The sequence below is a fragment of the Cheilinus undulatus genome, linkage group 19 (assembly GCF_018320785.1).
Source record: "Cheilinus undulatus linkage group 19, ASM1832078v1, whole genome shotgun sequence".
Taxonomy (NCBI): Eukaryota; Metazoa; Chordata; class Actinopteri; order Labriformes; family Labridae; genus Cheilinus; species Cheilinus undulatus.
In genome coordinates, this window is record NC_054883.1 from 16,055,390 (window position 1) to 16,069,801 (window position 14,412).

The 14,412-nt window shown below is 39.6% G+C and overlaps 1 protein-coding gene across 1 annotated transcript; it reads right to left on the reverse strand.

Annotated features, from left to right (window-relative positions):
* Window positions 1-888: 888 nt before the first annotated feature.
* alg14 (ALG14 UDP-N-acetylglucosaminyltransferase subunit) lies at window positions 889-13,551 on the reverse strand. The gene is made up of 4 exons (XM_041814352.1): window positions 13,397-13,551; window positions 10,257-10,405; window positions 8,380-8,502; window positions 889-1,483 (listed from the first exon to the last, which is right to left on the reverse strand). The coding sequence occupies exons 1-4, from the start codon at window positions 13,539-13,541 to the stop codon at window positions 1,253-1,255; spliced, it is 648 nt and encodes a 215-aa protein (XP_041670286.1). The 5' UTR covers window positions 13,542-13,551; the 3' UTR covers window positions 889-1,252.
* Between the last annotated feature and the right edge of the window lie 861 nt (window positions 13,552-14,412).

Here is a 14,412-nt window from a genome sequence, read left to right on the forward strand (position 1 = left end):
TTTGTTAGCATATCTTTAGCAACTTAGCTCAATCAGCTAAGTATCTCCCTTTACGTAGCTTAAGCACTTAACGGAGCTATGTAAGCTATGCTAGTTGCATTGGAGTGTTTTCATGGAGGACAAGCTTTTATCCTGTCAACAGACCATGTACTCAACTTTATTAAACATTTTGTGATATGATTTTCAGGTGAAATATTTGACTTAACTTTTGGTACCCTTACCCCAACCATAAATGGAAGTTTAATCCAATTTTATTTTGAAATTCTAAGAGTGTATTTCTGTTCTAAAATACATGGCGTCTCAGGTGAAAAGTCTGTGAGAGGCCGTCAGAAATGAACGGTCTGCAGCCAGACTGTCTTGATCGACTGAGAGTCGGCGAGGGTCTTCAGTCAGTTGGAATGGTGTCAGCCATTGAGAGAAGGATGGGGGAGTTATTTTGATGATGGACCACAGGGGCTTGCCAAGGTCAAGCATGAACAAAATTTCCATGGAAAGTTCTGAGATTCTCTGAATTTTTTGAAAGTAAGAAGTAAGGGCAGTTATGTGCCAGCCGAAGGTGAACACAGCTGTGTCAGTGGGTACATAGCTAATAGCATTAACATTAACATAATAGCATTATGCTGAATTTTGGGCAAAAGGGGCAAGAATTTTTGTAGGCTAGAGTCACAGATTAAGAGCCATCAACCAGGCTTCGGAGTGATGGAAGGGTCGACACTGTAACCAAGCGATGTGGGCTGCGCGGCCCAAACTTTATTTGGTCCAGTCATCCACTTACAACAACACATTCGGCATTGCACTTCCTCTTTTCCCTTCAAAATAACAGTCTACTGGAAACTGCTGGTTTTTTTGTAGGACACTGACCTTCCTAAAAAAATAGCTTAGAACACATTTAAAGAGACATGGCTGGCGTTTTTATTTCTGTGACATGTGCTTTTCTCAGTATTTAACACAGTAATGTACAAAATTACATTCCTTTTGCCTTCATATTATTTCAGATGTCATGCTAAATGAAAAAAAGCTCCTCTTAAGTAAACAACAACAAATGGTAAGGGCTCTCCCTTTTTCCTTCAAGTGCTTTCCCAGTTTGTAGAAAACACAAGGAACATCAACAAACAACAAAATGACACACTTGCTGAATCATTAGATTATTACTCAGCAATAAAAAACATGATTTATTCTTGAAATTTATAAAAATAATGCCACATATTAATTTTACATTTGTGAGGGTTTCGCGCCCACATGTAACAGATTTTCACACTATTCTTCCAAGGAAAATGGATTTGGGATATCTGTCCCTCAAGGAGGACCACTGTACAAAGAAATAGTCGGATACAGGATAAAGGATCTTTCCTGTGAGAGACAAAGTCTGAACCCGGCAAATGCTTTCAACATAAACGATCAGGACTTTCTTCATTCCCAGAATTCCTAGCAGGAGTGCAGCCACACACAGAGGAACACAGGTCCCTGGGCCATTACAGAGCACCTGAAAAAACACAAAGAAACAAGAGGATGAGCACATTTCCTGAGAAGTGACGCAAACTTCTTAGAAAGCAGGGTTTATGGTCTGGAGTCACATGAAATTGTTAAAAATATAATTCCAGGACATTTGCCTTCTAAAAATTCTTTATTTTTCAGAGTATGAAGAATGGCAACTATTTTTACTTGGAAATCCCTAAACAAGATGAAAAAAAGTATTTGCTTGATTTCTTAAAGGTAATGCCAGCCTTATATAAAAGGTTAAAAGAAGCCATTATGGATATGACAATTTTACAATGTCATTTAGCAGACTCTTTTACCCATAGCAACTTACATCTGGTGTTCCTGGCATTAAAGACCTCGCCTAAGGGCCTACACTGGACACTTGTGCTCTGACTGGGATTTGAACCCCCAATCGCCCAATGTAATCAACAATGTAAACCACTGAGCTATCCAGCCGCCATTATTGTATCGCAGGAGTCATTGACTCCATTTTCACAAGGGCCAGGTTTTCCGGGCCGATACTGTGGGGGCCGGACATTGAAATAAACAGAAATAAAAATCAACATTTTCTTCTAATTAACATATTCTTGTAAAAATATCCTCCCAAAATCAATGGAACCTTTTAAGCCTTTAACAGTGAGATCAGTCACTGCAGCCAGCCACAAAGAACAAGTAAGCTAGTTTAGCTCCCAATTCCTCTTCTTGATGTCTATCACTGAGTTTGATGCCAACACGCTGTGTCACGATTGGCCAAAAACATGTGCAGGAAACAGATCTTTTGTGAAGATTCTAAGAAGGGAAAACTGCACTCTTAAAGAGGACTATGTGGAAAATTGATGCCAAAAACTGCAATTTTAATCAAGATAACAATAGTGATTGTTACTATGCCAAATTACAGAAATACTAGTGTGCTTCTTGTCTGATAAGCTGCTAGGTTAAAGGTTTAATTTAAACTTCAAGAAAAGTAAAACAAAAGCATGCCATATCTTTGCCCTCTCAAATTTTCTTAATTTGATAATCCCCTGGGGGCCGGATGGGAAGCCATGGGGGGCCTGATGTGGCCCCTGGGCCACCAGTCGATGAACACTGATGTATAGTAATGTAGTCGTCTTAAAGCTAAACACCATTGAGCTGAACTGTTGAAAACATTCAGATGACTTTTTCACACAGTGCTGTGAGGAGGCATTTTACCCTTGAAGCACACTTCAATGTTTTAGATCATCAGACAAATTTTAATGTTTAGACAAAGATAGCCAGAAAAAAATAGTCATTACTACCAGACCTATTGAATCAAGAAATCACTTAAACAGAACGAAGTGAAGTAGCTGAAAGATCTCAAAAAGCAACACATCATGCCATGATCCAAAGAAATTAAAGAAAAGATGGGAAACAAAGTCACAGACATCTATCAGTCTGGAAAAGGTTACAAAGCCTATGGCTTTGGGACTCAAACAAACCACAGTGAGAGCCATTATCCACAAATGCAGAAAACTAGCAACAGTGGTGAACCTTCCTAGGAGTGGCTGGCCTACTAACATTACTCCAAGAGTGCATCAACAACTCATCCACGGGGTCACAAAAGAACCCAGAATGACATCTAAAGACCTGCAGGCCTCACTGATTCAGCTATGGTTAGTGTTTATGCTTCAACAATAAGAGAAAACATCTTGCTGATCTCCAAGACTTCTGGGAAAATATTACGAGGACTGAAGATATTAAAGTTGAACTTTTGTGGAAGTTGTGCGTCCGTTACATCTGGTGTAAAACTAACAGTATTTCATAAAAAGAGCATCAGACAAACAGTCAAACATGGTGGTGGCAGTGGGATGGTCTGGAGCTGCTTTGCTGCTTCAGGACCTGGAAAACTTGCCATAATTGATGGAACCATGAAGTCTGCTGTCTACCAGAAAATCCTGAAGGAGACTGGCCATCAGCTCCTAACCTAAAGCTCAAGAGCACTTAGGTAATGCGGCAGAACAATGATCCGAGACAAGGCAAGTCCACCTCTGGATGACTTTATACTAGTAGCCAGCTCATATGCAAAACAAAAAGCAAAAAATTTGGATTGACCTCGTCTGTGGCATAACCTTGAAAAGGACATTCTTGCTTGAAAACCCCTCAACCTGGCTGAATTTAAACATTTTTGCAAAAAGGAGCGGGCCAAAACTCCTCCACAGCGATGGGAGCTTCCATGCCGGTGCCCCCATTGCGCTCATGCAGCCTGAAACCCCTGGCAGTTATTACTATTGCCAAGTACCTTATACAATCCAAAAACAAAAATACCAAAACTATCCCTTTTAGATGTACTGTTTTTTATTGGTGAAGGGTGAAGATAGTTGTCTCTTACAGTGATACGTTATTTTGCACAGAAAAAAGCTGAATTTTAGGGCCTCTATCAGCCTCAGGCCCAGAATCATCTCAGCTTTTCTCTGTCATACAGAAACCTATATTATGTGTTTGACAAACTGGCAACAGTAACATGGATGGTTAAAACAGCCAAAGGGGGTTAAACAGGTTGGGGGAGTTGAAGGAGTTCAGGTTTACAGAAAACCAAACAGAACTGCTTTTGTGTCTGGAGAAGTCATCAGACACTCTGAAGTAAAGACATAGCAGCGCTCCAAGATTCTCTCCACACTGCTCTGGAAACTAAACTGCCCTCCACTCTACATTTATAAAGCAGAACAGTTCTATCTTACCTAATGCTCAAAAATAGACAGAATACACTGGGGTCACTGAATGGCTACGAGTTTTGAAGCCCAACAACAGCAATTGCCATGTTGTAACTGCTGTCTTAAATTGACTTGGGTTCAACACAGAAGCAGGCCAAGAGATAGAGATGAGGCACTCTTTAGGCCATCAGGCACAGTTCCTAACTTTGAGTCAACTCAGTCCAGCCCTAATTATGCAAAAGTATGCACAACTAAATATGAGGGTTTCACAAAAACACCGTCCTCCTGTAAAATGTGTGCCAATAAAGCTGAGGTGTAAAAAGTGCACGGCTATTGTACTCAAATAAAAGTGCAGTTCCTTTGGTTAAAATTCACTTTAGTGGGGCGCAGGTGGCCTAGCGGTTTAAGGCATGCCCCATGTACGCGGGCGGCCCGGGGTCGTATCCGGCCTGTGGCCCTTTCCCGCATATCTTTCCCCTTCTCCTTCATCTCTGTTTCTGACTCTATCCACTGTCCACCTCTATCAAACTAAGGCTCAAAAAGCCCAAAATAAATCTAAAAAAATCACTTCAGTAATAGCAGAGGTACTGGTCAATAAATCTACTCGAGTAAAAGTTTATAGTATTTGATAAAAAGTTTACTTTAAGTACCGAGTTGTACAGTGAAATATGATATTTACTTATTGGAAAAAAAAACAAGAGAACAGATCCCCAACCAGGATGTTCAGGTAAAGTCACACCTCTATAATAAAGTTAAATAGACAGAAAAATTACTGTGTTAATCAAACCCATAAAAAGTTCAATTTAATGCTTCAAGATGGTCCACACTACATATAGTTAAACTACACTTTTGAAAGTGTTCAATATTTTACCATATGACAGAGCCACATCCATCTATTTCCATCCACTTATCCGGGTGTCGGGTCCCGGTGGCAGCAGGCGAAGCAAGTCCACCAAGACATCTCTCTCCCCAGTAACATTTTCCATCTCCTCCTGAGGGATTCCAAGGCATTCCCAAGCCAGATGGGATATATAATCCCTCCAGCGAGTTCCAGGTCTACCCCAGGGTCTCCTGCCAGTTGGACATGCCTGGAAGACCTCCACAGGGAGGCGACCAGGAGGCATCCTGATCAGACGCCTGAACCACCTTAACTGGCTCCTTTTGAGGCGAAGGAGCAGCGGCTCGACTTCAGGATCCTTCCAGATGTCAGAGGTCCTCATCCTGTCTCTAAGACTGAGCCCAGCCACCCTTCTGAGGAATCTCATTTCGATCGCTTGAACCTGTGATCTTGTTCTCTCAGTCATCACCCACAGTTCATGGCCATAGGTGAGGGTTGAGACAAAGATTAACCAGTAAATTGAGAGTTTTGCCTTGCGGCCCAGCTCCCTCTTCACCACAACGGTGCGGTGCGACGTCTGCAGTACCAAAGATGCTGAACCAATCCACCTGTTGATCTCACAGTCTCTTCTACCCTCACTCATGAACAAGACCCAGAGGTACTTGAACTCCTTCACTTGGGGCAAAGACACCCACCCCACCTGGAGGGAGCAACCCACCATTTCCCAACAGAGAACCATGGCCTCAGACTTGGAGGTGCTGACCCTCATAATGACTGCTTCGCACTCAGCCCCATGACAGAGCTACAGTAACTCTTGAAAATCTGTGGCAGGGTGGGTTTTTTTCTGGCAAGAACAAAGCAGAGAGTCAACCTCAAAGCAAGGCAATGCACACTGATGACACATATGCATCAGGCAGCCTGTAGAAGTAGCTCAAGTCACAGGCAGTCACTCTGAATCAGAGATAACTTTATTCATGGTGTAAATGTGTCTCACATCAAAAACAATAACGATCCACCATAAACATGACTAACAGAACCCAAGCAGGGATCACTGCACAACAGGCAGCATCCAAACACAACTAAACACATCTAAACGCTCTGCCCAAGGGCATGATGGGAATATTCACAAATCCTTCCAGATTTGAAATCAGAGTTGGCAAAGTTTAAATCAAATTGACTATGTACAGAGTTGAACAAACATTGAACGGCTCAAAACTGTCAAATAACTCCAACACTGAAGACTTTTCATTCAGAATGGAGATAAAATTACATTACAGGAGTTAAAATTAACTCAAAAATATTTAGCCAAGTACCCCTAAAAACTACTCAAGTACATTAATGTGAGTAAATGTTATTAGTGACTTTCCAGCGCTGCAATAAATGCATGTGCAGTAGAAATGAGTGGTAGTAGTACTGCAGTTGTTTCATGCATTGCTCCTTATAGTTTGGAAATTATGGTGGCCTAGTTAGACTGATGATGCTTTTGTTTTTGTTCATGCATATATGGCAGTGTTCATTTATAGATAATGATTGAGGCTGGAGGTATACTCATCCTCAGCCATGCTGCAGTCACAGGCCCTACTGGAACATTCCTGGCATGACTACACTGGCAGTAAGTCCCTGCTTTGTTTTAGACCCCCACAACCAATAACCAGAGGGTTCTACTGGATAGACACACATAATGACTCATCACAGGTCTAGAATCTGCTTTCACAGCTCTCTGCTGCTCAACATACAGTTTACTCAGACCAGAAGCATGCTCACGTTCCATTCATGCCATGCCAATTTGTGTGAATAAAACTACAACTGCAACCATGGTAATCAGGGAGAGAAAATAGCTCTGTGTAAACAGGTTAACCCAACACTTAAGTTAAAATAAAAAAATAAAAAAAAATTATGCAGCCATTAAAAAAATAGTTGATTGGACAACATTTCTTAAAAAAGCTTGGGGATGAAAGATCTTAGGTAGGTCTGTTAACTGAGGTGAATGGGTCAAAAACATCCACTGGTCAAGTGGGAGGAGGAGGCTTGGCAGTGAAGCAAAAACTGCCAGAAACTGTGTTTGACTGGCCAGCCCACTGGGCTGTCCTGAACCCCATGGAAAGTCTCTGCAGAAATGTCAAAAGAAGGATGATAGAACCCAGACTAAACAATACAGATGAGCTGAAGGCCGCTATCAGAACAACCTGGGCTTTGTGCAAAACACGAGGAGACTTGCTCAGCTTTTGTAGATTTTTGCAAACTCCATGTGTGTTCAGGCTTCAATCTATCCTCTCTACCATAAGCCCAGATCAGCTGAGGGCTGCAGTGATGACGGATCTTCTGGAACTTCTTCTCATCTCCCCAAAGGATTGCTAGAGCTCAGTCAGAGTGACCATCAGGTTCTTGGTCTTACAAAGGCCCCTCTCCCCTGATTCCTCAGTTTAAAAATGTCCTGGTTGTGCCAAACTTTTCCCATTGAAGAATTATGGAAGCCACTGTGCTCTTGGGAACTAACAGTACCACAGAACTTTTTTGTAGCCTTCCCTAGATCTGTGCATTGATCTGAGTCCATAAACCTTTACTCCCATTACCCCTTTCATATCAGACTTGAAGCAGATGCATCCTTTCAAACTGTCCCTATAAATCAACTCAAATAATCTGGTCTCTCCTACTGTTTGAGATAACTCCCAGAACTCAAGCATAATCATATCAACTGGTAAAAAAGCCTGACATAGGAATGAAAATGTATTTGATGAGGTGAAACAATGGCTTTAACCTCATCATAAATCACTCAAACAAGCTGTCAGACAGGTTGAGCCTGACAGGGGATGTGTGACAAAAAAAAATAAACATAATTTGGGAGCAAAGGCTGAGTCCATTCTGTCATCTCCAGTCATACACACATCTCTGGGGTGTTTATTCAAAGCTGATTGCACAGCTGCACAACACAAACTGCTTCCTGTAACTGTGTCTATGTATTATTTCAGGGGCTGCAAGGTCAACATTCTACTTTTTTTGTCTCAGAGGCTTGATTTGGAAATAAAATACTAATGTATAAACTCTTCTGTAGCATGAATTGACTGGTTTTCTTTTAAGTGGTTCAGTTACAACAGCGCAGACTTGCATGTAAAATATCAGCTGCTTCTTTGTATTTGCAAGTGATTTGTGAATTAATTCTTCTTAGCTGAAAATGATTGTTATACCTTTTCCTAAAATATCTTTTAAAAGCCAGCCTATTCATGTCAAAGAGGTTGCTTATTCAATACCCATGATTTTGTTGCATAAGGCAGGCGAAATGCCAGCATTGCATGCTAAACATCTGATTTTTCCTTATGTCCATGATTTAAATTTATTTGTTTATGGAACTTCAATTGCAAAAACAGCTACTGACTGGTCTCTTTGTCCACTCACCATGTCTGGTCTGAGTCTGAAAACGAGAGGGAATGAATACCACAAGGCATTCAGAGTGCTGATAACAGAGGAACTCCAAGACTGATACACCTCCCGGCTCCTTGGGATCCTACAGATGGTGAACTGGAGAAAGGCCAAAAGTTATTAGGGGCATGAACCACATGTTTTATTTTTTCTGTAGTATCCAGCAACGCTTCAATTGCCCGACTTGCAGAAACACAAAGTCCATGCAGATGTCTTTAGTTGTATATTTGCCCTAAACTGTATTCAATAGATAGTTTCAGTTTAATATCTTTTTTGCAAAATTAAAAGTAAAATACAAAAATGATAAGGATAGTTAATTGAAAGTGCAGGAAGAGGCAGAAAGCTCAGAATGCTTCTTTAAAGCCTCCACCTAAACAATGTTTACTTTCACAGTTTCATTCAAAGTGCTCAAGGTGATGAACGACTACACTTAAAATCTCACCATGTAGTTCTGTTGTAGTGGTAAAATTAGTAAAACAGTCATAGTATGGTTTTGTTATTAAAGTTTGCAACTTAACTGGAAAAGATGATGGCTTGATATTAAACTATAAAACAACATGGACTTTAAAATCAATCTATCCATCTTTCTATATTGATTACCGTTTTCTACTGAATTGTTTTCATTTAGTAAAATCCAGAAAGTTTGTTTACAAGCTTATGTAACTCTGCTGTATTTTTGTATAACTATGATGTTAATTTTTCCCTATAGTCTCTGAATTTTTAACAACTTATTGTCTGTATTTAATTTTATGTAAACGTGGTATTTAACTTTCTTTCTCACTGTTTCTAAAAGCCTAACTAGAAACATGAGAGGGAAACAAGAAATAGCTATAATCTCTACATGTGACACATCAGTAACTAGTAGCTTGTTTGTAACAGGCCAAAGTTGTACTAAGTAATTCACATTGTCCCTATCAAAAAGACTTCATAAATGAAATCAAATTAAAAAATAGGCAAAATAAAACATGTGCAGGTGCGCAAATTGCTTGAGTGGTGACCTCGACTGTAATGAGTCGATTATCCCAAAACAAAAACCACAGGTCTCTACAAAACACATTTACAGCTACAGTGATTATTCTTCAAACAAAAGAATATCAGAGTTAACAATTTAAAAAAAAACATTTCATTCAAATTAACGTTCCCAATAAAATGGTTAGTCCTGACTAAGTAATCTGATTGGAGTACTGGTACTGATGGAATGACACCAGACCCACAGTGCAGCATGGTGAGGGCAGCATGATTTTTCTTCAGGTGGAACTTAAGTTTTATTGAAGGTGAAAGGAACTGTGAACAGTCAGCCATGGCACTAAACCCCAAGTCATCTGCTAGAAAGCTGAGGGTATAAAGGAATTTCACTTTCCAGCATGACAGTGACCCAAGCATACAGTATATCCGAATTAAAAAAATTATAATTTTGTCATCAGAAGAAGATCAAATGTTTGGACTGGCCAAGTCTGGGCCCAGACTTGAATCCTGCTGAAAATCTGTGGGCTGTGTACAGGAAGTACACTTAATTATCTGACAGGTTATGAGCACTTTTGCAAGGAAAAGTGGGCAAATTTGGCCAAGTCATGATAGCTTACTCTGGTAGACTCCTACTCAAAAGAATGAATGTGCTTCAGTGAACGATTAGTCAAGGGTTGTTAATATTTATGCAACCATCTTTTTATTTCCTCTTCAAAGATTTTGGTTGTTTTTTTTATTGAATTGTACGTTATAGGTTACATTTAAGGTGGAAAAAGTTCTTAATTGATATAATCTTGTCCTCATTATTTTACATCACAAAAATGTAGCATTTTAGCAGATGTGTCAGTTTTAAAAGCTACTAAACACTTAAATCCTATATTACATACCTGTGGCTTTTCTGAATGTTGTTTAGAGCTTTCAAAGGTGTAGATTTTCTCCTCACTCATCCCATCAGTATCAGCAATAACATAGTGACGAGGCATATAAGCTTCAGACAGGCTCTCCATTAAGCGCAGGATTTCTGAGGTATGACCACCTGAAAGACAAAATAAAAACTTGAATCTATACAATACCATGTGAGGTGAAAGTGAACAGCCACTCAGAATGTGTGTAAATGTTGAAATGTGTTGATCTAATCAACATCACCAAATTGCTTGTTTATTTTTTTTTTAGTCGAATAAGTCAGAATCATTTAATGAAGAGGACAACCTATGGTTCCTTAGCACTGACAGGGAGAGGAAACCGTCAAGAGCCAATAGCTACAGCAGAAAAACTCTGCTGGTAACCCTACAAATGCATGTTCCTTACGAATATGGTACTATTTAAAAAGGGAAATAAACAGGCTTTCCAGTGGTGGAAGATTTATTGACAAGAAGCATTGTTAAAACAGAGAAATAATCTACCAAACACAAATACAAAATGCAATTTCTAAACAGTGATTTTATTTATTAAGAGAAAAAAATCCAAACCTATCTAGCCCTATGTGAAAAAGTAATTGAGTAATTGAACCTAATAACTGGTTGTGCCACCCTTGGCAGCAACTACTGAAATCAAGCGTTTGTGATAACTGGTGATGAGTCTTTCGCATCGCTATGGAGGAATTTTGGCCCCCTCTTCTTCGCAGAATTGTTTCAACTCGGCCATATTGGAGGGTTTTCCAGCATGAACTGCCTGTTGAAGGTCACACCACAGCATCTCAATTAGATTTCAGTCCAGACTTTGACTTGACCACTCTAAAACCTTAATTTTGTTTTGTTGAGCCATTCAGAGGTGGACTTGCTGGTACGTTTCGGGTCGCTGTCCTGCTGCATAACCCAAGAGCGCTTGAGCTTGAGGGCATGAACTGATGGGTGGACGTTGGCCTTCAGGATTTTCTGGTAGACAGCAGAATTCATCGTTCCATCAGTCACAGCAAGTGGTCCAGGTCCTGAAGCAGCAAAGAAGGTCCAGACCACCAAACTGCCACCACCATGTTTGACTGTTGGCATGATGTCCTTTTTAGCAAATGCTGTGTTATTTTTACACCAGATGTAGCGGGACACACACCTTCCAAAAAGTTCCACTTTTGTCTCGTCAGTCCACAGAATATTTCTTCAAAAGTCTTGGGGATCATCAAGATGTTTCTTGGCAAATGTGAGACGAGCCTTTGTGTTCTTTTTTGTCAGCAGTGGTTTTGGCCTTGGAACTCTCCCATAATGCCATTTTTGCCCAGTGTCTTTCTTATGGTTGAGTCATAAAGTCTGACCTTAACTGAGGCCAGTGAGGCCTGCAGGTCTTCGGATGTCATTCTGGGTTCTTTTGTGACCTCCTGGATGAGTTGTTGTTGCACTCTTGGAGTCATTTTGGTTGGCCGACCACTCCTGGGAAGGTTTACCACTGTTGCAAGTTTTCTCCATTTGTGGATAATGGCTCTGACCATGGTTCACTGGAGTCCCAAAGCCTTGGAAATTGCTTTGTAACCTTTTCCAGACTGATAGATCTCAATCACTTTGTTTCTCATTTGTTCTTGAATTTCTTTGGATCATGGCATGATACTTTTCTTTTTAGATCTTGTAGCCTACTTCACTTTCACTGACAGGTTCTATTTAAGTGATTTCTTGATTCAACAAATTTGGCAGTAATCAGGCCTGGGTGTGGCCAGTGACATTAAACTCAGCTTTCCAAGGGCTGTGGTTAATCACAGTTAACTCAGGATTTAACAAGGGGGGGATTACTTTTTCATATAGGGCCAGATAGGTTTGGATTTTTTCTCCTTAATAAATGAAATCATCATTTAGAAACTGCATTTTGTATTTACCTGGGTTGTCTTTGTGAGATATTAAAATTGGTTTGATGATCTGAAACATTTAAATCTGATAAATATGCAAAAAAAAAAAAAAAAAAAAAAAAAAAAATCAGGAATCAGAAAGTGGGAAAAAACTTTTTCACAGCACTGTATTTATGTATATATACTAGGGCTGTCAAGATTAATCACATTAATCACCCACAAGTAGTGCAATAATATTTTTTAATCATGATTAATCGCATGCCGTGAACAAACTTTCATTAAACCATTGCTATGTCTCCCTGCAGCTACAGTGATATCAAATAAGTCCAACACTGATTCTTAACGTCTTATTTCAGTTTTTAAAACTCACAGACAGCTCATGATGAGTCAAAATCATGACAATAACTTTTTCTTTTCAAAATTGTTCAACCCTTGATTAATCTAGTACTGTGTTGGTTGTAACAAAGAATGATTTATCGCTTGTGTTTCTCTGATAATATATAAGATGTTGAACTTCAGAAATAATCGCAAATCAAATGGCAATCACAACTGCAATTAAGATTATTTTCTCAAATTGTTCAGCCCTAGTTTCAAACAGTGGTGAAATCTAAAATGAGAGTCACTCAAAAACAGATTTGAATGCAGAATGGTGGCATTTAGCAGAGGGATAGAAAGGGTGCGATTAACCACGATTTACTACGGAAATTCAGGTGTTTAATCCCAATAACCATTAAAAAGTGTATATAGGCTATACAGTATTTTAAATAAATAAGCACATATGTATGTATGTTATGGAGCAATTTCCACTAAGTGCAACCTTGGCACATGGTCAAACCTCACTTTCTACCGAAATAGTTTGAAAAAACCTTCAGAATTACAGAAATATATCGTGTGCTGGGCTTTCTTTGAATTAATGGCAAGAAAGCTAATGGATGCAAAATAGTTCCAATGCTTAGTGTTTTCTTTATTTACTCTTTTCCAGGTGTTTAATCCCAATTCCTACCATTTCATAATAAAACCTAACTGACCACACAACGTTAGCTTGGCCGATAAAAGCAACCTAACGGAGGATCTCCCCAACGTTTTTTTTTTTTTTTTTTCCTCTCGTAGCCTAAAAATTATCAAAACAATGTCTCAGAAATCGGAAAGCATATTAGTGAAGTCGACATTTATAACTGACGCGGCAGCTAGCCCTCTCAGGACCTGATAGTAACATTTCAGAGGTAGCCTATCAGTCTACGGCTATACAGAGCACCTTACCAGATCCAGCTACAACCAGGACAGTGACCGGACCTTTGGCACCAGGATGATACTTTGATCCATTCTTCACAACACTATATAACCGTATTATAAAAAGGAAAATTATAAATAAAATAGCGAGCGTAACTCCCACAAGGAAGTCCATAGCGCCTACGGTGGCTTTTTGGACCAAACAAGTGGCCTATCGCCTTTTTTTTACCCGGCAGCTCCGCCTCTCATGGTGCGTTCAAATACCCTCCTCGGCCGTAGTTTGTGTTCACAACCTCTCACTTCAAAGTTATTTTCAACTACTAAGAGAGGGGAATTCAACATTATGGAAAAAACAGTCTGTAGCTGTTTTCGTCTTTAAAAATACTTCTTACATCCAAGGTCACAGCAAAGTGAAGCATATTATTAGTTTCAGAGATGTTCACAAAATCAGGGTTTGGCATAAGTTTAGTCCATTCTTGCTTGCCCCAGTGTAATTATGTGTAGTTATTAAAACGGGGCAGTTAGAGAATTGGGACTGCATTTTCAATCATATCTTTTCAAGTAATACATAAATAACACACTGTTTACACATAACTGAGACAGCAATAAAGCAAAGATCTCCTCTGAGGAGTATTAATATACACACATATAATAATGATGATAATAATAATATGCACAATTCAAAGTAAAATAAATATATGTATAATGACTGAACAGAGCCTAAAAAGTATTCACCCCCTTGGATGTTTTACCCTTTTGTATATCAATCATGGTCAATGTGATTTGGCCTTTTTCGACCAAAAAAGAAGCTCCCATCTCAGCTGCTGAAGCTTGGAACTCCTTCAGAGTAGTCATAGGTTTCCTGGTGGCATCTCTCACTGGTCTCCTTCTTGCACGCTCACTCAGTTTGTGAGGACATTCTGATCTAGACCAATTCACACATGCCAGATTCCTTTCATTTCTTGATGATGGATGTTCAATGCCTTGGAATTTTTTGTATCATCTCTTGAATCATTCTTTTCAATATATTTTCCTCAGAGTTGCTT

Coding starts and splice junctions, on each gene's coding strand:
- alg14 (XM_041814352.1), bottom strand. CDS start 13,541: ATGGACTTCCTTGTGGGAGTTACGCTCGCTATTTTATTTATAATTTTC. Junction 8,503..10,256: donor AACATTCAGAAAAGCCACAG/GTATGTAATATA, acceptor GCCTTTCTCCAG/TTCACCATCTGTAGGATCCC. Junction 1,484..8,379: donor TCAGACTCAGACCAGACATG/GTGAGTGGACAA, acceptor GTGTTTTTTCAG/GTGCTCTGTAATGGCCCAGG.